This window comes from Mixophyes fleayi, chromosome 8 (genome assembly GCF_038048845.1).
Source record: "Mixophyes fleayi isolate aMixFle1 chromosome 8, aMixFle1.hap1, whole genome shotgun sequence".
NCBI classification, from domain to species: domain Eukaryota; kingdom Metazoa; phylum Chordata; class Amphibia; order Anura; family Limnodynastidae; genus Mixophyes; species Mixophyes fleayi.
Genome location: NC_134409.1, coordinates 125,971,373 through 125,996,042, shown reverse-complemented (window position 1 = coordinate 125,996,042; position 24,670 = coordinate 125,971,373). Strand labels below are relative to the sequence as shown.

The 24,670-nt window shown below is 38.9% G+C and overlaps 1 protein-coding gene across 3 annotated transcripts; it reads left to right on the top strand.

Annotated features, from left to right (window-relative positions):
• The first annotated feature begins 1,236 nt into the window (after positions 1–1,236).
• Positions 1,237–23,604, top strand: UBA3 (ubiquitin like modifier activating enzyme 3). Of its 3 annotated transcripts, none has more exons than XM_075183413.1 (18): positions 1,237–1,295; positions 1,419–1,457; positions 6,650–6,770; positions 9,090–9,170; positions 9,737–9,819; positions 12,003–12,083; positions 12,643–12,686; positions 12,775–12,839; positions 13,182–13,337; positions 14,106–14,208; positions 15,478–15,591; positions 15,835–15,888; positions 17,546–17,582; positions 17,683–17,764; positions 20,839–20,939; positions 22,138–22,201; positions 22,402–22,456; positions 23,072–23,604. In XM_075183413.1, the coding sequence occupies exons 1-18, from the start codon at positions 1,276–1,278 to the stop codon at positions 23,158–23,160; spliced, it is 1,389 nt and encodes a 462-aa protein (XP_075039514.1). In that variant the 5' UTR covers positions 1,237–1,275; the 3' UTR covers positions 23,161–23,604. The 3 variants fall into 3 exon arrangements, with proteins under 3 accessions (XP_075039514.1, XP_075039517.1, XP_075039516.1); XM_075183416.1 differs by having other exon boundaries at positions 1,240–1,295; positions 1,419–1,496; XM_075183415.1 differs by lacking the exon at positions 1,419–1,457 and having other exon boundaries at positions 1,241–1,295.
• The last annotated feature ends 1,066 nt before the right edge of the window (positions 23,605–24,670 follow it).

Here is a 24,670-nt window from a genome sequence, read left to right as displayed (position 1 = left end):
CTCCCAACTTGCAAGTCCCTGGCAGGGGGGGGGGGGGGGGGCAGCGGGCACGATGGGGTTGTGACCAGGCTCCCAAAGGGCTGCCTAGTGCTCTAAAACACTAAGCTGCCCATTAGCTACCTCCCTTCTCCCCAACATTGCCACCCGTGGGACAGGATCCTAAATTCCTAAATTTGTGGCTGTCCCGCTGAAATCAGAACGGTTGGGAGGTATGCCCTCAAGTCTGGACTGTCTCGTCTAAATCGGGACATTTGGAATCTTACAGTCAACATCTTTTACTGACATTATATACGTGATTCTAAAATATATAAAAAAGTTAAAACGTAGCATTCAGGGAGCTGAAAATCTTTTGTGCGGTGAATTATATGTGAAATTTAGAAGCATTTGAGATACTTCTTTAGCTAGTAACAGGTAGGTCATGTAAAATTGGGCACTTGTTGCACAGTTACATATGCTGCATACCTGCAGTTTTCAATTTGACATACAGTACTATATTTACCAAAATTACAAGCTGAAATTCCTGAGGGAGGAACCTGCAAAGTCATGTTCCCAATTCACCCAACCATACCCCATTTACACAGAGGCCATGCTCCCAAATTGGTAAGCCTAGTGAGTCTCTTCTTTTCACCACGTGACTGTTTTTAGGATACAAACTAATTCAAATTAAGCCATGCAGCATGTGTATTTCATGTGATCAGACTTACATGTCCAGCATTTTATCTATGCCACTCAGCATTAGACCCTCCAACATGACCTTTTCCACCAGGTACAAAATCCTTTGCTCCTGTATTTCATTTACTATGAGCTGAATTAATTTAAATAATAATATTTAAATAAATAATATCTGCTGCCTTCATACCTGAATAAATAACTTGAGCTTTGACCTAGCATTGCTGTAACTTTTGCTAAATCAACTGACCAAAAAGATCTTTAATATTAATTATTAATTCAACTCATGTCATGTGCATTAGGGAAATAGGTGTATAAGCAGAATGTCACCCCACTGCCAAGCATTGCAATAGGCAGCTGTACTGCTTCACCTTTCACTAACTCAGCACCAACTCTCTGCTATACCTTATGGGAGTATGTTACTGCTGACTATCTTATCATGGTTTGTTTTTTTATGACATGACTAATAAAGTTGCATCATAAAAAAAAAACAACAAAGAAAAAACTGCCCGAGTGCCTTGGTTGGCAGCATCATATGTCCTCTCTCTGTGCTGGCCACGCCTCCCGAGCCGCAGTGCTTTGTGGGAAAAGAAAGGCTCAGCAAATATGGCGGATGCTGTAGAGCCGTGAGTATCTGTGTGTGCAGCCAGGGCCCCTGTGTCCCCTCCCTCTCCCCCCCCACCCCTGTGTCACAGGCCAGGGTGCTGTCACTCCAAAACCCTTCTTTTATTCTCTCTCTCTCTTTTTAGGGAGAAGAAAAGAAGGCGGATAGAAGAGCTGTCTGACAAGTTAGTGCTGGCACAAGGGAGGTGTTAGGACATGGACAGGTTTGAAACAGGGACCCCCCCCCCCCCCCCCCCCTAATACAATGCAGAGGAGCCTTATAGGACCCCCCCCCCCCTGATTCTGAGTAGGGGGAGAGGCACATCCAACTGTCAATCATTGTCATCTATAGTTTATATAGACCAGTGATGGCTAACCTGTGACACTCCAGGTGTTGTGAAACTACAAGCCCCAGCATGCTTTGCCAGTAGATAACTAGCTGATATCTGGTGGTAGAGCATGCTGGGACTTGTAGTTTAGCAAAACACCTGGAGTGTCACAGGTTAGCCATCACTGTCCTATTGCTTACTCTCTATAATAGTGACTAGATGTTGGCCAGTGCCATGCTGTTCTGTGGCTGCCTGACTCCGCTCATATAGCTAGGGGCCTGTATATAACAATGCCAAGGGTTACTTTTGTCAGAAGCCAATTAAATTACCAGGTGTGTCACTGTAGTGTGGGAGGAAATTGGAGCACATCCATGCAAACACGGAGAAAATACAAAAGATGTACATAAAAACAGGGACATTCAAGGTAGACAACATAAATACAGATATATAAACAAAGGGAAGGGAGGGCCCTCTGCAGGAGAGCTTACATTCTAATTGGAAGTGGGCAGAGCTGAAACAAGAGAAGTGAGTGTGGCTCAAAGTGGAGATTGGGATAATTGTGAGGGTGAATTAGTGTGAGTAGTATAACTGTCTACCATGGTGTCCTATTGCAGTGATGGCTAACCTGTGACACTCCAGGTGTTGTGAAACTACAAGCCCCAGCATGCTTTGCCAGTAGATAACTAGCTGATAGCTGGCAGTGCATGCTGGGACTTGTAGTTTCGCAAAACACCTGGAGTGTTACAGGTTAGCCAGCACTGATATAGACCCTACTAGCCAGTCTATATCCTCTGTGAGGCTTTACTGAAAAATCTTATATTTTGATGCCATAGTGCATGTTTGTAACAATAAAACTACATGTATGGCTGTTAGATGGCGAGCTGGTTTTGTAATTTGATGTAACAAAAATAGAATTATCACTTTTTAAATTCATTCCGTCCCGTTTTACTTTTTGGTTTGCAGAGTGCTTAGCGTAATCGTCCTAGGAAACTTGGTTGCGATTTGCATTAAAGTAATAGGGTGCAATTGTATTAAAACTTTTGCAGAGGTAAAATGTGCTGTAACCCACAGTAACCAATCGGATGATGTCCTATTTCTAGTGCATTTAAAAAAACAACTCCAAATGTCTGACAGCTGAGGGTTTTTCATATGCACCAGTTGTTTGTTTATTAGAAAGGTAACCTGGAGAGAGGTGCGTGTGCCAACCACACCCAAAGTGCCCAGGACTTGTGGTTGTGCAAGTGTTCAAGTCGCTGTCAGTAGAGGGAGCGTTGTGTGCAAGTTTTATTATAGGGATATAGGCCTGTGTTTTGGGAGGAAATATGTATCCTACTGGACACTACTTAATGTACAGCATACATACTATTTTATGTGTTTACTTTTCATTTCTATACATATGCTACTTAATTTCCCTTCTGTCACCTGCAATTATGTCACTTGCACTCGTCCCCTTTGTTATCAGGATTGTAGTGTTTCTGACCTACCTCTTGTCTTCAGCTTGTGAAGCTCAGCTGTCACTTGCTAGGGGGCAGTATGCTCTGCTTGCTTGAGACTATTTAGAAACATTGATTGTTAGCAGCATGTAAATATAAAGTAGCCCTTATCTCTGTTATAAAGTGTTTTACAGATATTTAGTTTATATCCATAGTAGACTTAATTGTATTTGTTGCTATTGTGTTTTATTTACTTTTTCTGTAGTTTTTTTTCTTTTTTACCACCTCTGTTGGGAGCTTCTGTTCCGATCATGCTATGCTGCCTGCATTTTCAGAAATGTCAGATTTATATATCTTTTATCAGCGGTACAGGCTGCAGTGGATGGGTAGTTAATGTTGTGACCTTGAAAATCAACCAACGCTTTCATGTGATAGATTATTTTTTTCATTAGTATTGTTTTTCTTTTATGTACTATCTATAAATCCCTAGTCTGCCGTGTTTTAGGTCAGTCTGTTTTGGTACTTTCATGATCCTGTGATTATATATTGTAAATGGGAAAACATTCACTAGATAATTTTAATTTCCCAGCCAAGCATTACAATTGCAATTTGTTCAAAAAATGGTTTAGAGTCCTAAATTATGGCTTTACCATGCACAATAAAAATACTGACATAGTGTAAATCAATCTTCCACAAAGGTTATGATCTCTTAGTACTGTGGGGCTACATGATTTGCCTGTTTTCTCTCATTACTATAACTGTTTTCATTTGGCTGTCTCCTATGTGCATTTCAATGTTATGAAAATATGATCTGACATTATAGTATGTTACGGTATTATCCACTTACTATCAGATAGATTAAGCTGTTCCTCAGCTAAGTAATTTTTTGCATAATTTTATGTTTTATGCTTTGTTCTTTGAGCAAGAATGAGTTTTGAAACGTATGGGTTATATACATAAAGCACATTGCTTTGTCTAGAAACATTAGATAACTCTATCATGGCAGGTGCCCGGAATCTTGCGAATACAGATAACTAGCTAGATAGTATTGGAAATATTTTTATCTTTTTGGCTAATGAAATGAAAAATATCCTCTTCAGGCACTTTTAATTGAACCATAAGTTTGTGCTGAGGTTGGTGGCATGGTGTATGTACAATTTGAATTTATTTTGGCGTTTTGCTATAACACAAAGTCATAAATGCTGCAATTGTACAGTGAAAGGATTGAATTTTTGGGTTTTTTTAAATTACGTTTTATATTCCTATGGACTGCATTACTTTTCTTTACAGTAGCCAATGCTTTGGAGCAATGATCTGCTTACAATTTTTAAACATATACAGATAAATAATACTAGTTGAGCTTCAGAAATGTAATACATTTTTTTAAAAAGAAAACCTGTATTGTTCTAATGTTCCCTATTGATTAATGGCTTATGGCGTCCGGTTACATGACGTTGTTTTGAAAGTATTGGACTAGATGTCCTCCGTGAATAACATACTGAATGGAATAGACATAAGAAAAAATAATAATATAAAAAAATATATAAATATAATCTAAACATATATTATATAAATTTATAAATATAAAATAAACATGTTTTTCTAATGACATTAAAATATTTAATATTACACATATTAAAAAAAGAAAGGGTTTCCCTACAAAATAGTTTGAAAAAATAAATATTTGCTTAAATATTATATTAAATAATATCTCCTCCCTAAATTTTACACTGCCTGCATAGAAAAAAAGCAGGACATTTTTTTGTTTTATATATCAGTGTCACTTACCTAACTTTGCTGCTGCTGCAAAGCTCCCTTGATTATCACCATCTGGTTTCGATTTGATAGAGTGACAGGCTTGTCTGTCCTTTGTGCGCATATAGTGTGTTGTATTTACACGTTGTGGTGTATTGTGTTTTCACAATATGTTGCATTATTGTATGACAAAGTTATCTCAGCGGCACGGGAAAAGTTAATCTTTTCTTTACGTCAAATTTTATGGGGTGTAGGGGAACCAGTATGGTCTGTATAAAGTGGTCAGCACTGCAGAAATAATGATGCAATTGAGAGGTATATAAGTTTCAAGGTTGTAGGGATGTCGAGGTAAATGGTATCTGATCAATTCCATTAACCAGTGTGTTTATTTTCAAATGTCACTTGGACACCAGCTATTTCAGTGTTGCCATTACAAGTGCTGGTGCGGATGAGTAACTCCAATAATCTGCGGGTCCTGAGAATGGGATTTTGTGTTCAACTAGTGGGTGGAGAGAGGTTTTACTTGGGAAAAATATGGCTCTAGTTCTAGTAGGATGAAGTTCTCATTTAAATGACAGCTAAAGCTAAAATGAGAACATTTAAATAGATCTAAATGTTTCAAGCTTTCTACTTCCCCGTTAAACCTATAAAGGACTCTGCAGAGAACCTTTTGGTGCTTCAAGTGACTGACAACAGAGGACAATAGCTCACACTGAGAGGGAGAAGAGGGTCAAATACCATTTAAATACCTTAACTAAAACATATACCTTTATGAATACTTCAAGAAGCTTTTTTGTTAGATTAAGTTTGTATTTGATTTAATGGCCATTTAAGCTGTATATGAGACAAGTTGCCATATTGCATTATCCTTATTCAGAGCACATTGTCACTGATACTCTGTAGAGGCTGGGATGACTGTAGATGAACTATTAGTTATTTTCAGATTACAGAAAGCAAGATGTAGACAATTTTCTGGGAGTTGGTAGCCACAGGACCTGCAAAATTGCTCCAAGCTCCAAAATATTTTGGGAGCATTTGTATAAATGTAAATGACTGCACTGCGGAATTCTTCATAGCTTTGCCCATCTCTCCAACAAAAACTTCCATGTTATTTCTCATTGTTACTGAGATATGACTATGTATTACATTGGACTGTTAATGAGAATTATTAAAATACTTTGACTACTGTTTTATAACCATTTACATGATATTATTTTTGGTAAACTTTGTTAAAGGAGATGTTTGCTAAATTCTGATTGTTTACATTCATATCCTTCAACTGATAATATGTTTTGCAAACATTGATATTTATTTAGATGCTGTCTTATGGTTGCTATAATGGAAGTTGTTAACTTCATGTAGCATGAAGGCGTTATACCCACTGGTATATTGCATTAATAAGCTAACACATTTGGCACGCTGTTAATAAAGTTTTTACTTGCGTTCAGGAGTTCATTTGAGGTCGCCTACGGTTCGCCAGTGTCTTCACTTGCATTAAATGGAAGTGAATTTGGAGCAAGCTTCGTTTGGGAATAAACGCTACACAACCGCCAAGCTCCCGAAAGCGACTAACAACGCAAGTGGGTATGGTGTCATTGGAAGTTGGAGCTTTAATAATTCGCAAAGTATCTTTCATCAGTTGGGGGATATGAAAGGAAATATAAACACATGGAACCCTATTTAAAAACGCTTACGTACTAATGTTGGATAACTGGGATCTTCAGTTATTGTACCACAGATCACATAATCTCTGGTTTGGTGTCAGCGGTGGGATGAATTGCTCATCACTGCCAGAGAAGCTTCTTTTGTAAAGTCCATGTTTGGTATAACTCTCAGTGAAATGTACTGTGTTCTATGCAGAATGGCTGTGGATGTTGTGTGTGGGGACACTGGAGACTGGGAAGGTCGCTGGAACCATGTAAGGAAGTTCCTCGAGCGATCAGGACCTTTCACACACCCCGAGTTCGAACCAAGCAATGAAGTGAGAAACCCCACCTTTACATTCATTACTTTGTAGCTTTACAGCTGAACTAGATTAAGTGAGACTTTATTGTATCCATGCCTTGTGATTAGCATTGTTGTGATTGAGTGCTATTTTAATCAGTTCTGTTGTTTTCCCTTCCAACAAGCATGGTGTGAACAATACAAGACTATCTGCTTCTGGAATCTAGCAGAACCAGCTATTAATATATTTAATTGTATGTTTACAAGATTACATTCTTCTAAAGTAAAGCCACATGGGAGCGATTGTGTCCAATGCCATAGTGTTTCTTTATTATTTTGTTTTTGTTTTATTTTTTTTCCAGTAATTGAAAAAGACGAGATAATTTTGCTTTGGCTAATGAGTTATTCACGTTATAAATTGCTGCATCCGTTTTCCATACAAACCATTGAGAAAGTAAAGATTTTTATGGTGCCTGAGAAATGGTTGTACCCTATATTTTAAGATGCTATCAAAGCTTTTTTTCCATGCGCCAAATAGCTGTCCATTAAAGGAAATAAGTTGGATTAGCGCTGTCCTGGCCTCTGTTTTAGCAGAGAGCACGGATTATGCAAAACCTATGGTCATTTAATTGTTACTGGTCTGTATTACTGTTGGTAAAAACTCCTGTGTGGCTTTACCCTATGAGTGTATTGTAAAATAAATATATCTAAAATATGTGTTTTTAGATATAGAGCTGAAGACTTTCCAGCCTATGTGTACATTAATATGTGCATATAACTGTATGTAATAATTGACCATTGGTGTGATGTATACTCAGGCAAATAAATGTTAGAATATTTAAAGGAGGAGGGATTGTGTTGCCTGAGCAAAAAGAACCTGATTGGACAAGGGGTGCATGGAAAACCGCTCTATAGGTAATTATGTACTAAAGATGTTGTCTGTAGCAACCAATCAGATTGTAATAGGGGTATTCAATTTTCGGCGGGATTGCCGAAAATACCGCGGCCCGCGCAGGTTTACCGTTATTACGGTAATCCTTTGCGGAAAAAACGTTAATATTAACGGTATTAGTTTTTCCGCGCTGGATCCTGCGAAAAATTGAATACCCCCCCTAAGTGTTGCTTTTGTAACACAGTGTAGAAAAGGAAAGTAAATGTTTGGTTGCTATAGGCAACACTACCTCTTCCACACCGTAACTAGTGGAATATTTGTCATAAATGTCCTCGATATGTCCATTTGGATGTCAGTAACAGCCGGGCTCCTTATCCAGCATTCCACATCTGGCATAGATAAATTAATAGTTCACTAAGTATGTGAGTGTGTAAACTGCACAATTAATGATATATATAATATGTGTATATATATATATATATATATATATATATATATATATATATATATATATATATATATATATATTATTTATTCCTCTATTGCATGTCTCAATTAATGATTGATCTCACTCTACTAATCCCAGAGAGTTATTGACATACTGGTTATTATTGGGCTTCTCACCTCTCCGGTTAATGAAATGACCCCTGCCTTTCATAGAATATAAACTAGGTGGATGGGAGCTTGATATAACTATAAAAGAGGGCTGGAGTTTGGCCAGAATGTCCGACAGGTTGGTCCATTTGTCAGAGGTAAAGGGAACCTTGCTGCACATTGAGATGTTCCTACTGCTGTTAGTTAAACTTCAGGATGATGTCCAATGAGCATTTAACAAGTTGTTCCACTACAGAGTACTGAAACACTCTTCTCTAACCTCAGCTACCAATAGATTTTTATCTGCAGTGTTTTAAGAACAAAGATCTCACACACAATCAATACACTTTATTAAGCGATAACTATATTAAGTTTTCACCTTAAAGCTTTTTAGAGATGTAAGTGCTAGTTTGCAAAGGCCAGTAATGCAAACAATGCACATGGACTGTATTTTGAATGAGTTTACAGAGGAACGGCAGGTGAAATATTTTTGTTGTGTGATCATACGGTAAATTACAAAGTTCTTTTCAAGTTTTGGTTGACCTAACTCAGACTACTGAAACTGATTTGAATTTTTTTTGGCTCAGAGTTTTGCTTACAACCAAAATAATTAAAACTTGTGAGCTGTGTTGTGAGACATATTAATAAGATAAAAACTAAAAATGCCTAATATTTGTAATGTTGACCATCAAATATGCTCATTATGAAAGTGTTACGAGCTAATGGAGGTTTTAGATGCAATAGAACACTGAAGAAGCTAAACTCCTGTTTTTTTAACAGATTTTCTCAGTTATATAAATCCATTTTCATTTAGTTTATAAACCCTTTATGTATAATGTTGAAATGTATTAATTTGTTTCTCTTTTCCAGTCTCTGCAGTTTCTCTTAGAAACCTGTAAAATATTGGTTGTTGGAGCTGGGGGATTGGGGTGTGAACTTCTCAAAAATCTGGTAATTCATTTTATATTCTGCTTGAACATTGTCTGGTTTTGTCACACGGAAGTGTTGTCCGAGCCAGCAAATGGTAATCGGCTCATATTTTAATGCCAAACGTGACCACTCTTAGGAATGAATGTACGTAGGCAGGAAATAGATTAATTTTACATATAAAACTAGTTATCTATTACCCATTTAAGTTGCTAATGTAATTTATATCTTTGTAACATATTCTATTTAATAATCCTTTAATTACAAGTAAAAGCTTGTCCCCTGTATTGATCTGAATTTACTTTCCAAGAAATTACTTTTTTTCCTGATTTACATACAATTTATACATATATTGACTGGGGTAAATGTATATTGTATGAATGGTGAATTGAATCTGTTCCAGAGTCCTGGGGAAATGGTGATAAATGGACCAATATTGATCTGAAATACATTATACAGTCTAATGTCAATGACTGCTTCATGTTAATGGTCTATTCGTGCTGTTAGATCTCTGAGTTGTAAAGAGAACGCTGATTAAAATGCAGGATTAAATCTTTTATTAGTAACTCTATGACCTGTGCTTTCAACAGGCTCTTTCGGGATTTCGACAGATCCATGTTATTGATATGGACACCATAGATGTCTCCAATTTAAATAGACAGTTTTTATTCCGGTAAGTCGTGCTGATATATCATTTTTTCCTGCTTGGTACAGGTTGAATTATATGTGCTGTATATGTCATTGAAGACGAGGCTGGACAAATGTCATGAGCCAGGGAGCCACTGGGCTTAAACAAATGTTTGGGTGTAATTTCTATAACTCCTTAAATCCGGGAACAGGGGTAAATTACCCCAAATGGGGTAAAAATGAAATTCCTGCGGGTAATGCTGCTGATTCACATGCTGTCAGTTGGATTGTAGACCCCTTTAAATGTGAAATTGCTGTTGTACCAGAAGAACCTCAAGGGTTGGCAGAGGCACTTCTTGAGCTTTGATGCAATAACGAAGCACGTATTGCATTTGAAAACAAAGCAGATCTGTCATATTTTTGGATGTCAACAGCTGCAAAGGCATTCAAAATTGCACATGAGGAGGCAGTAAAAAAATTGCTGCCTTTTGCAACAACCTACCTTTGCGAACAAGGATTTTCCACTATAACAAACATAAAAACAAAGCAGAGAAATCAAGTGGACGCTGAAGACTGTATCCAAATTGCTCTGACATCAAAATGCCACAATATTGATCCTCTCGTATCAAAAATGAAGCAACATCATTTCTCCAAACCCTGAAGTTTTGAAGTTGAAGCTTTCAAAGAAATTTTGAATAGATTCAATAAAAATTTTAATTGCAATAATTAATAATAATTTCCTTCCTTTCAAATCAAGGGGGCAACGTCGGCGTATCTAAATATATTTTGGGGTAAAAGGTAAAATTTCCCTGACCCACTGGCTTAAGTGGATGCAACACTTTCTTGGCTCATTAATAGGTCTCCGTTCCTAGATCTAATAGGTTCCTGAAATCTACATTTGTTTGGCCACCTTTGGTTCAAGTCCTGGGTCCTATTGTAAATGCTGTGCGTGGTTCTGGCTCTCGGACATAGATCACAATCATTCTCTAAGTCTATCATGTCGCTCTTAGTGAGAAATGGCGTTGTTTGTTTGTCTCTGTGCTGAATGTGAATTCTTTAAAAACGGAGTAATGTCCGTTAGGTTACTCTGCAGCCCAGTGTTGGACATGAAGGGAACATTATAAAAATAATGTATAATACATAGTTTATTTAATCGTAGCATTAAGGTAGACCTGGTTGTCTATTTTATGTGGGTGCTTGTTACTAAAAAGTTAAAAATTAGGGTTGTTGGAATAGAAGTTGCTCCGTGATAGAAGTTTAAAAGTTAACGCTTTTAAAGCTTTTCTCTCCTCAGTCTCCTGTCACACTATAATGCTCTACAAACCAATAGGTAGTTGCAATATTACTAATTAGCTGAAAGTGATACCTATAGTTCACAGAGATTGCTTAGTGAGACCTGGCTGCGGAGGGCACATCCACACTGGTCTCCAAACAGAACGGGGAAATAGCGCGCCGTAGAGATCTATCGCTCTCTCTCCTGTCGGTATGTTGTCCACATACCGACATTACTCTGTGACCTCTGACCCGCATACTGCTAAAAAAAAGTCGCTGTAACTAGTTGGAATGAATATTTAATCAGTTGTAACTTGTGAGCGGATGAACCAAATGCAACCAACAAAAACGAATGTGTGTAAAAAGAAGGAAGAAAAATTAAAATGAATACAGATACATAAGTTGTTCACTGTAAGGTTTTGGATTTTGAAAACTACATTTGGTTCATCCGCTTACAAGACAGATTTCTAGTGCTGCTGTCTTTTTATGTCAAGCGTTTCAGTAAGGATCTGCAACTGGCGTTGTTATTCCCGATTGGCAGACCGCCGTTTTGTTGTTCCTGTAAGTCATGTGTTTCATTCCTGTATGCGTGACAAAGCAGAGTGATCAGTAGACACGGTCAACGGGCCGTTTCCTCAGTGGTTGGGGTGACAGAAGCTTGGCTGGCGGTCTGCTTAGCCTGGTACAGATAGGGGGATTTCCATGCATGGCTGGGACCAGAGAACATTACAGCATGGCTGAATGTGAATAACGGTGACTTTGCTGTTGGACTTTTCTTGGCTTGTCAGCTGTGGGATGTGTATTTTACGGTTTGTGATTGAGCAAGCAGAAAATACTCCATCGCACTTTATATTTTAGTAAAGCTGCTTTGGAACGTGTGGGATAGACTGTGCATTTTCTCCATGTTTCATACCCTATTGTAGTACCTCATATTTTGTTCTCTGGGATGTTTTTCAGGCCTAAGGATGTCGGGAGACCGAAAGCAGAGGTGGCGGCTGATTTTATAAACAACAGAATACCTGACTGTTGTGTCGTACCGTATCCTTCCTGGACCTCAGTGTGCAGAATGCTCTGTGCATGACCATCGTTCTCTACATTAAAGTGCACTTGTTGTTTACATGCAGTGGGAGCTGTCATTTTATAGGCTGAACGAATATTCCTGAGACTGCAGCCTATTAATTCACTATGAACCGGGGGTATCAGTGAGACACAAAGATAAAAGCAGCACAAAGGTACTGTAACCCATTGCAACCAGCCAGATTTTGGCTTTGAATAATCTGGTGCAAATTAAGCTAATTTAAAGCACATGGGTTTGCAATAGGTTACAGTACTTTTTTTTTTTTTTTTGCACCATTTTTATTTTATAATCCGAGCCGGGGTTCGCTGTGCGACCCCCGAACTGAGAGAGGACAGCGTCAGATGTCATTGAATTTAGAACTGATCTGAACAATCCAGTGGGTTCTTGCTGACCAACATTACATGTATCACAGACAGCATCCTCTCTGCCTGTCTGTCGTTCCTCCCTCACACAGCCTGGGAGACGTAACATTGAACTTGTCAAGTGCTTGTACTTTCCCTTAACACCTTGAATATGAAGACATTATAAAAAGATTCAAGACTTCGACGAAACGTTTTACAGAGGTAATGCTGAATGCCCGTCTGTTTTAATGCACATTTCAAATGAGAAAACCATTCTTTAAACACATCTCTGTTTGTTCCTTCTTTTCAGAGTTCCATATTATAGTGTGTGGTCTGGATTCTATTATAGCCCGGCGGTGGTTGAACGGGATGCTGGTAATATTTTTCACCATTCTTATTATTTTTAAACCCAATTGTAACTTCTTGTTGCGTTCTAGATGTTTGTAGTTAATTTTCCTTCCTTTGAAGCTGCTATATTGATTCATGCTGTGATGGTTCCTGGACAATACATTAGTGACTAATGGCTCTCTGGGCACTGACATGAATCATGTCAGCATATACTGTACAGTATGGCTGTAATTTAAGGCAGTGAGATGTAGATGCTGTGAAGTTGCTGAGCTAGAGAGTAGATGGTCCAAAGAATAATTGATGACAGCGACCGGCAGATTGACTATGAAGAAGGACTTTACTTAAACATGAATTTAATTTCCCTGCTAGATTTCTCTCCTGAACTATGAAGATGGGGTATTGCAGCAGAGTTCAGTAATTCCAATGATTGATGGAGGCACGGAAGGCTTTAAAGGGAACGCCCGGGTCATCTTGCCAGGGATGACAGCCTGCGTGGAGTGTACGCTCGAGTTGTACCCACCGCAGGTTAGAACGCAGGTTTTCTTTACAATTCATAAGATGTATTCTTTTGTTGATACATCATCATCATCACCATTTATTTATATAGCGCCACTGATTCGGCAGCGCTGTACAGAGATCTCACATCAGTCCCTGCCCCATTGGGGCTTACAGTCTAAATTCCCTAACACACACACATACACACAGAGAGAGACTAGGGTCAATATTTGATAGCAGCCAATTAGCCTACTAGTATGTTTTTGGAGTGTGGGAGGAAACCGGAGCACCCGGAGGAAACCCACGCAAACACGGGGAGGACATACAAACTCCAAACTACATGCACATTATACATGTGATTCTAGCCACTAATATCGCATCTAGGATCTAACATTCCATAAGTTTGAAAAAAAAATCAATTAAGCATTTGAAAGGAGCATTAGTTACTAAGCTGACTGAACTCCTGCTATGCAAGTAATCCCAGACACACTCGTCTTACAATGACAGAAAGTAAACCCATTTCCTATAAGTGGTACACAAGCTTTTATTGTCTGGGAGGAAAGGTGCTAGCGTTGCATCCTGTATATGGACTATAATCGGCTGTTGTATAAGACCAATATTATTCCAGACTACCGTGACATTTATCTAGCCTTATATACTGTGCTCCACACCCACTGCATGATAATAAGTAATAATACTTGTAGTCCATGGTCTCACTACTATTACACACGCTATCACAAGATGCAAATCAATAACACCAGAGTCTTTATTCAATTTCTTTTTCTTTTTCTCCCGCAGATTAACTTTCCCATGTGTACAATTGCATCTATGCCCAGGTTACCGGAGCACTGTATAGAATATGTCCGGATATTGCAGTGGCCAAAGGAACAGCCTTTTGGAGGTACACAAGTTTTTGTTTTCATCCCGTCTGCAATAGCTTATATGTGAGAACTTAATGAGCAAATAATAAACTTACAGTCTGATTTCTGTCTGTAATTTATTCTAGATTTCTACATAGTTATGCTATGCAATGAATAACAGTTAAGCAAACATCTATTTGTTAAAGTAACGTTTTTGGCATTGTGAAAGAGCTGTATGAATATTAATAATAAAGTTGTGTACTGGGTTACAAAATACAGAAAATGCCATACAAAGCAACAGATAATACTATCCTACAGTCAACACAGAATAATCTACTATATGGATGTGTTTAATGATGGGTAAAGCTGGGTAGACACTACAGCAAATTTCTCGCAATGCTATATCTTTAACGGTTTCACCATCATCATTTATTTATTTATATGGCGCCACTAATTCCGCAGCGCTGCACAGAGAACTCGCTCACATCAGTCCCTGCCCCATTGGATTAAATTTCCTAACACACGTACACACAGACAGACAGACTAGGGTCAATTTGTTAGCAGCCAATTAACCTACTAGTATGTTTTTGGAGTGTGGGAGGAAACCGAAGCACCCGGAGGAAACCAACGCAAACACGGGGAGAACATACAAACTCCACACAGATAAGGCCATGGTCAGGAATTGAACTCATGACCCCAGTGCTGTCAGGCAGAAGTGCTAACCACTGAGCCACCGTGCTGCACCAACGACTGGAAGTCCCAATCAGCATGCCAATTCATGCATACACACTTATACAGTTTTTCAATATTTACCTTCAGATCTGTGCTCTACATCTGTCATAACATCTACTGAAAATATCATGATTCTGTAACTCTATGGAGATCTGCCTACAGTGCTGGTTGTGAGTGCGTACATACTGCAGAATTTGCCCAACATAGTCGATAGTGATTTTTAGTCCGTTTATAAACTCCCATGAAACGATGTGTTTTGGTATGATAAAACATGATTGTGGGAGCATACACACTAATGCAATATCAGACCTATCAGCCGTTTATCTTGTGATTGGTGCGATAATCAGGTGAAAACCTGTAGTGTGCACCCAGCGTAACTCTGGAGATTCTGGAATTGTCCTTGCAATGTGTCTGGCTGTCACTATTGTACAATATACTTAAAGGGTTTTTACGATCCAGGCATTAATATGTGGATTCTGCGCTCATTTGTTAAGTGACACGATGTGCTGAGTATTCTGTGTTCAGCACTATATAAAATAGTCCTTATTTATATGAACATGGTTTGTCTTTTTCTGCAGAGGATGTACAGCTGGATGGAGATGACCCTGAACATATCCAGTGGATATTTAAGAACTCGTTGGAACGAGCGTCGCAATTCAACATCCGAGGAGTGACGTACAGGCTCACCCAGGGTAAGAACCGCGCTTCAGTTCTGCTTGAATTTCTATTTTGAAAACTGAGGAAGTCTTTAATGAAATATGTAAAGTTGTGGATTTTTTTTTCTGTGATGTATAAACTGTGCGGATGGATTATATTTTAGAAGCTGATAAACACAGTGTCATGATGTATGATGAATTTATGTAAAGTTATTAAGGAACCCTCCTGTTTCTGGTGTACATTTATAATAGTTTTTACTTTTTTTTTTTCTGCCTTAGGTGTTGTAAAAAGAATTATCCCTGCTGTAGCCTCTACCAATGCCGTCATTGCAGGTAAAATCAATGTCTAGTCCACTGTGTCAGTAGTAGCTTCCGCTGGGGTTCCAAACTCTTCTGATAGGCTCTTAAGCCTTGGCGCCCACAAGGCTTTCAACACCGTCTCATGAGTTTTTATGTACGCCGTATTGGAGGGGAGGGATTTCAGCGCAGACTTCATAGTAATGAGCCAATCATTCTATGACTAAACCTTTAACTTTCCTGATTATCAACACCCTGCTTGGAGGTCCTCTGGAGTTGGCGAGGGGGACCAGACAGGGGGCTGCCAAATGTCTGCTTTATTTAACTTTTATTGTTAGATCTTATGCTGCAAGTTATACAAAAGTGGTCGCAACTGAGGGGCGTTAGGATGGGAACAGAGTCCATCAACATCACCGCTTTTGCGGATGATATTTTATTATATATATCTAACCCAGAATCCGCTTTGATTCCTTTGATGGGGAAAGAATTTTGTCTCTGTCGGGATTTAAAAATTTGAAAAATCGACAGCCTTATACCTAGGGAAAGGACAAACTAAGCCCTCGTGGACCCATAGCCTCTCATTACGTTGGGCACCCAAATATATATCTTATCTGGGAATTCAACTGACCAAAAACTTGGTCATTCTCTATAAACTCAATATTGGCAAAGCCATTCAACTGATGGACTGGGAGCCTCTTAATCACTCTTATTTCGGTAGGGTAAATCTCCTGAAGATGGTGTCCTTCCCAAAGTCATTGTACCCCTTACAAACATTGCCCTTACTACTAACAATCCATCAATTATTTATTTCGTACCTTCATATGGGGGGAAAAAAACCACCCCTGGATTAATTTTTTCAAGCTTCCAACAACCCAAAACTAATGGGGGCATTCATTTCCCAAACATAGTCCACTACAATCGCGCGGCACAATTGCGTTACACAAGAGACTGGTTAACAAATTTCACGAATCTGGCAATAGATAAGCAATTTCTCCCAAACTTGAACATTAAAGCTTTCCTCCACCTTCATGACCAGGAAATCCCAACTCATATACTAGAAAAATCCACTCTTAATTTCTGCCTTGAAAATTTGGCATATCCCAAGAGGTAAATTCCACCTTAACCCATACAAATCGAATTATTTACCTTTTGTCGGAAGCCCTGAATTGCAAAAATGTCATGGCGGCTTCCCACGTCATTAAATGGGAGACGAGGGGCTTGTTTTCAGTGCGTCAATTATTGGATAAGACATCTAAAAAATCACTTTGATATTCCCAGGCGAGTGAGCTGTTTCAATTTTTAGGCCCATGTGGACTAACCTTCATACAGGCCCAACACTATGCTAAATGTATCCTCTCGCTTTCTTTTCTGAAATAGACTGAGATAATCCCCTTGATACACTTTTGACATTTAATCCCCCTCAAAAAAAAAAGCTATCTCCATACATTACAACTTCTTGAGAACTATCTACGAAAAATTGTTTTTAATGGGAGTTACCCTTAAGAACTTTGTAGTAAGATGGTGATTGGCAGTAGCAAGTGGAATTTATTAAAGAGTGTGCTGGTTACCCGTAGTTGATTGTGATATTGCCATACTGTTTTTCTTGACAGTACTTTGCCAATGATTGACCTTATTAATTTTGCTTAGACATTATTTGTACAAATGTCATTAGTAATATTTGACTGTTTTTCAGCTGCCTGTGCCACTGAAGTATTTAAAATAGCCACCAGGTAATCAAATATGTGATTTCATTTGTATCATATACCTTTAACTTTTCATTAGGCTTTTAGTAATATGTCTTCTGGTTTTTTTTTGTTTTTTTATGTGCAGTGCGTACATTCCCTTGAATAATTATCTAGTATTTAATGATGTGGATGGATTGTACACATATACATTTGAAGCTGAAAGAAAGGTTTGTACAATGCAACTCAAATAGAACCTTTTCATTGGAAAGACTCATTTCTTTATTCAAATCTATCAGTCCGCCTCCTAACTTCCTTGTCCCTTCTCTCTCCCCCAGTTAGTACCTCCCTATTTGTGTCTCCCCCTTCCCTTTAGGATGTAAGCTCTCATGAGCAAGGCCCTCTTTCCTTGTGCGCTCCTTCTACTACTCCATCACCCCCTGTACCTCTTGGCCTGCTTCCCTAGCCCTGTTTTCTTAAACTTGGGCCTTCTTCTCGCTGATTTCTACCATCCCTTTCACTATCTGTCCCAGAAATACTCTGATTTGCTTTACCCATGCACCTGTGTTTGTATATATTTTTGTATCATGTTGTGTCTTGGTTCTCTGTTTTCTGTATATGTAATGTACGGCACTGCGGACCCTTTGTGGCACCTTATAAGTCATAGATAATAATAATAAAAGAGGAATTATTAAACCCAAACACATGGAATAAGGATTTAATATGATTGATATAGATATATGTATTTTATTCTGACATTTGTACATTCAGGGCTGCCTGAATGAATACATTAGAAAATTGTACTATGCAGCTAGGGGAAAGTATTGTATTGGGTAAGATAACTCTTGAGACTGTGGAGTAAATCAGTTAGTAAAAGTGGGCCATCATTTAAGACGTGAGATGGAACTTCAGTGATATGTGGCAGTTTGCATTGGGCAACTTCTGAGTGATTGCAATGAATAAAGGCTTTTCCAGGGGCAATACAAATAACAAAACAAAAAGTAAATACGGTGGTACTTACAGCTCTCAAGCGGATGTTGACCAAACCGTTTTTTGGATTATCAACAAATGAATTATAACACACAAGATGATGCGTTATGTGGTCTATGATATTGTTTTTTTATATATTGGTTATTTTTATGTTTTCTGGTATTTTGAGCACATTGTTTCCCCTATACCTTATGTTTAGACCGTGAGGACACAACAGTTTACATATATTTTTGGTATTGACTGTTAATTTTCCAGGTGCCCTTTAATGGAGCAGAAAGTAGTTATGCGTCATGAAATGGGCAAAGACGCACAGCTGGGCAAATAAGGAACCATCATGGGTCACATGTTGTGTTCTTTATAAATCAGCCTTACCCTGTGATTTAGTGTTTGTTTTGAGTTAGAGCCAATAAGGAGTAGTGTCCATATTCTTACCTTTTGTCTTATGTGTTACTAGAAATGTTTCTGATGGTTTATGTTCAGATTGAGAAGATCACAGTTCTAGATGTTGCCTTAGGCAGCAGTGTTGTGAGATTCACCAGTGGTTGTAGGTTTGCAGAGGACAACATTGTCTCCTGTGCCCACCAGGAATATCCCCGTTCTAGTATCCACTCTGTGTTCATAAAACATAGATTTTGTGATGTACAATTCTCTGTGTATAGTGGAACTTGCTGTCGGTCCCGCATATGGGGAGCACGGTGGCTTAGAGGTTAGCACTTCTGCCTTACAGCACTGGGGTCATGAGTTCAATTCCCGACCATGGCCTTATCTGTGCGGAGTTTGTATGTTCTCCCCGTGTTTGCGTGGGTTTCCTCCGGGTGCTCCGGTTTCCTCCCACTCTCCAAAAACATACTGGTAGGTTAATTGGCTACTAGCAAAAAAATGCTGTCTCTATGTATGTTAGGGAATTTAGACTGTAAGCTCCAATGGGGCAGGGACTGATGTGAGTGAGTTCTCTGTACAGCGCTGCAGAATTAGTGGCGCCATATAAATAAATGATGATGATAGTTCACGGTTCACACGTTGCCTAAACAAGAACATCAGTCATAGCTTAAGCTCTAGTGGGTGGAGTTGACCAGGTTATCATTAAACCATGTGCTGTACTTATATCTGATGGTGCGGCTCGTCCGATCTGCTAAGCTCTCCAAACCTCTTTCTGTCCCACACTTAGGGCTAGATTTACTAAGCTGCGGGTTTGAAAAAGTGGGGATGTTGCCTTTAGCAACCAATCGGATTCTAGCTATCATTTTGTAGAAGGTACTAAGTAAATGAAAGCTAGAATCTGATTGGTTGCTATAGGCAACATCCCCACTTTAAAACCCGCAGCTTAGTAAATCTAGCACTTAGTCTCCTTTACATTGGTCCCTTTTCACATGATTCAAACAGGTAAAGCTGCCGCCCTGTGTAAGTCCTAACATAGGAAGTAAGTCCGCACCAGCAGAGGGTCATAAATGACGTTTTGAATTGGGTGAATGGGAAAGTATACCGGAGACCGGCTTTTGTCTGTTGGGGCCTCAAGCATCCGGTGAGCAGTACTTGAAACTTAAGTAAAACAGAGTTAATTTCCAGTTAAGCCAGTATTAGGTGTATTGGTTTATAGTAAACTCTGCTGGTTTAGGAAATATTTAGATATATAATGAAAGGTTATTTTTGGGAATTATTTCTCTATGCTTAGTAGACTTTCTGACTAAGGGATATATTTATCAAGTGGCGGTTCCGAAAAACTGCCGATGGGCTTTGTCTTTAATAAAATTGTCGTTGTAAAAGTTCTACATTTTTTTTGGAGGAACTGCCGCTTGATAAATTTACTCCTAAATTTTTTGACAATAGATACTGTTAATAGATTGTAAAGCCTATGCTGAGTTATCCCAGTTTTTGGTTTTGTTTTTGTCACATTTGCTGGAAAATTTAATGCAAGGGTCAGAGGTTCAAAGAAAAAAAAAAAATCAATGGGTTTTCCGTTTTGCACTGCCCAATTATCTGTAACCATTGAGAGGTCAGACATAGGAAAACGAGAGCTGTGAAAATAATGTAGTTTGTTGTCCAGGCTTAGAAATAATTGGGGCTTGGATATGATATTGAAAACAATAACATCTGCAACAGAGAGGGTGGCTGCATTGTCTTCCACTGGGCTAAGCCGTAGAAAACTTGTATATGGGAATAAAATCTCCACAATCCGTTTCGTATCGGATCTCTTAAATTTTTCTAGGTTAGCACTTCGAATTGTTTATCAATAGTTGTGCTACGGTAATTGTTAATTCTATTACCAAAATATTACTAAGAGTTACTGATTTGATGTCTTTTATTGTTTGTATAGGATAACTGCCCGGCCTGTAGTCAGCTGCCTCAGAACATCCAGTTTCCTTCCTCCGCTAAACTGCAGGAGGTCTTGGATTATTTAACAAGCGATACTTCTTTGTAAGTAATTTAATTTACTGTAAATGATTTAGTATGTGTCTGTAATGTGGTTCTTGCTGAATAAAAATATACGATAGTGTAAGAGATGCTTTGTATAACATTATTGCTTGATAAGGCTAAAGCATGTATTCTTGTATAACTACTTAATGTTCTCATGAACTGTGGCCTTGAGTTGGCAGACTTCTTGAGTTGTCACGGTCAGGCAAGTGCAGATCTGGGGGTCCCAGGAATAGATTTATTGGCTTCTCGATTTAATCACAAGATCTCCCCTTTACAGCACCAGGAAACCTGTCATCAACATCCTGACAGTTCCATAGCTGCTCCGATTTGTCTGCTGTCCCCTCTGACTCCCATACACCCGCTGGTTGGGCTGACCCAAGGAAGGTCAGACTAGAAAGGGTGCAATTGGACCTGGCATGCAGATGTGGGCAATCTCTTGATCAGTTATCCTTGATCCGTCTTTGGATGAAACTTTCACCTGGCCCATTCATTTAAGCTTTACCCCAAAATGTTTCATATCTCTTGTTTGGTTATTTTCTGTCAGAGGGGGCTGGAAATAGGTCTGGCTCTGAGCTCTCTCAAGGAGCAAGTTTCTGCCCTTGATGTACAGAGCCTGCTGGAGCTGCATCCAACTGTCTACAAACCAGATTTGCAGAGTAGCAGCCTGGTCTTTGCTACCTCTATGGAGGGTTGTGTTAGCAACTGAGTTCGTTGCAAACTGAGTGGGAACATGGGGGGGGGAGGAGTTATAGAAAGAGGAGGGGTTATAGGAAAGAGGAGGAGGTCCTAACCTGACATCTGTATTATCCCTACTGCTGAAAGAGAGGGGGATTTAAAAATAAATACAATATATATTTATATATTTTTGTTTTTTTAAGTAACTCTGATAATGAATATCCTTACACCAGACCGAAATGATTTGTCATTTTGTTCATGGTGTGTTAGTGACTATGAAATGATGATATATTTGTTTATATATAATATAGTTGTAATTCTGACTAGCAAATGTGACCATTGGAACAGTAAGTACAGAGACAAGACAGTAAGTGTACGCAGTCAACAATAAGAACAGCCCCCTAGCAAGGTTGCAGTGTCTTTGGGAGTAGAGCCCTATTTTAATGCACATAAACGCAGACGCTCACTCCCTTATAAACTGTGACATACACTGATCAGAATTTATTATTATGTTGTCTTATAGACAAATGAAATCTCCGGCAATCACTGCAACACTGGATGGGAAGAATAAAACACTCTATTTACAGGTAAGAAGAGAATTCTGCACTATTGGAAGCTGTGCTAATGTCCATCTCACCGATTAGAATGGTCTTACATCGCCAGTTATGTTTCTCTAGTATAAACTTAATCATCATGACCTATGTAAGCTGATGGAAGTAGTATTCTATGTAACCAGAGTCGGGATTCTAATTGCATAGAGAACCTGAAGCTTTCCTTTGTTTTGCAGACTGTAGCATCTATAGAAGAAAGGACGAGGCCCAATCTATGCAAGACGTTAAAAGGTGATTTGTCCTAAAATAAAAGTGTACATAATGTTGCTTGATCACACCCTTGTATCTAGTGGCATTGGATAGTTCACTCCCTATCAAAGAAAAGAAAGATTTCTATATGGCAGGGGGGAAAGGATGGGGGGTTGTACTTGGATGTGAAGCTGTTGTCAGTCCTATAAGCTTTGGCCAGCAAATGTCAGCAGCTCCATTCCTGAGCGTGACACCTACCCATCCTCATCTTCCAGTTTGAATTTCATTCCTGACGGATGTTTGTGATATCTGCAGTCTGGTTTTCCACGTTTAAAAGGCTGATTATTAAGTGGAGAGAACTAAACCTAAGTGGAACAAATCGTGGGGAGGGGTTATATGACGAGTAATAATGTTATAGGCTTTCAGAAAGCAGTTGCTGAGAGATTTATAAGTATAACAAATTGGATGTAAGAACCTTGTATCTTATAAACGGGTTCTTTTGACATCACAGTCTTCCTTATATCAGTGTGACAGGGGCATTATATCACTGATCTGTGCTATTGTTGACCCTGCTGCTAACACTCTTATTTTGTATTTTTGTGGGGTTTTTTTGGGGGTTTTTTTTTCACTTGAGTATTTTTGCTTTCCCACTTTCAGAGCTCGGCCTGGTTGACGGACAAGAACTTGCAGTGGCTGATATTACCACGCCTCAGACTGTGCTGTTCAAGCTTCACTTCACCACCTAGCCCTGGTGGTTCCACGTGGCCACCTTTAGTAATAAATTATAAGACGGAACTGCGTAGTAAATCCTAGTATCAATGTGCAGTGTGATGGAAGTTCAACTGAAGACTTTGGCTTGGAATTTGGGAAATACCAGACCTCACTTATTGGCTGCTCACCCAGTCCATATGGTAATGGAAAGTGCTCGTGTAACATAGTCCCCTCCACTGAAGAATTATTTATGAAAGGGAAAACATTTTTAAAACGGACCCCCCAAGAGCATTTTAAATATCCTTTTAGAAACATCCACAATGTACAGGGTTCTGTTTGAACTGCTGACTGCTGTATACTGTATAAAGACTTGTATGTTTCTTTTTTTTTTTTTTTTTTTTTTTATATAATGTCCAACTGCAAAACAATTGTCGGAATTGTAAACAATGTAATTAAACATAATAAAATCCTCTACCTTGTTTGCATGAGATATAATGCATATTATATAACAATATATTACAATACATGTGATTCTGCTGTTATTGACCTGGGCAGCAAATATTTGGTCAAATTAGACATCGCAAAAGACTGTTCAGTCCTCAGGCCGAACATCCAGATGTTATGAGAACCAGTTAGTCCAGATGACAGGGCACACTTGCTGAGGTTAGTCATTATTATCAGATGTTTTAGGCCCAGATGCCCACCATGGTCATCTTAAACCCAACGGGCTATCTGTAATGCTGCAGGTATGGGCTCTGTGTTAGTAGTACACAGACCAGTTTTGAGGAGAGACTGTCAAAGCTAGATATGTTTACACTAAGGAAGACCTTTTAAGACGGCGTATTGTTAAGGGTTGGGGTCTTCACGCGAGCTGGGGAAACTAATGGCGGTGTACTAAAGTCCTGGAAACAGAAGTGTAGTGTGGTCATAAGGAAGGAGTTGGTCTTTGGCAGATCTGAATGGACAATTGGGTGGATATTTGGAGACTAGGGAAGACCTATAGGGTGGTACAGCAATGTAGAGAGTTTTGTAGGCAAATAAAAAGTTTTCCCTGGAGTGGACGTATCCAGTGCAGTGTCTAGCAAAGAATTGTAGCATTAGTAAAGTGAAAGCCGTATTTAAGATAGTGAAGCAGTGCCAAATTTGTATAATGAAAGTCCCCTGAGCATTGTCTTACAGTAGTGAAGACTGGAGATGATCAGAGTTTTAGTTGTGAGGTAGGGATGGATGCATCACGATTTTGCCAGGGATTGAATCAAGTGTGACTGATGTAACATATACATTAAAAGGCTATTGTACATAATTGCAATCACTGTGGGGTTTACTAAAACAGACAGGTGGGTCACCTAGAAATAACTTATTGTATACATTTATTTTAGTTAGCGGCACAGTGCACCAATGTATATAATTGCAGTTGTACTGACTTTTGTATTGGAAATGTACTGATTTCTGAGGCCGTGTTAGAGGAAATTTTGTTTTTGTAACTTCTGAAGAACAACAAATAATGTAGACATCACATCAAATGTTCAAATAAGGGAAACAGTG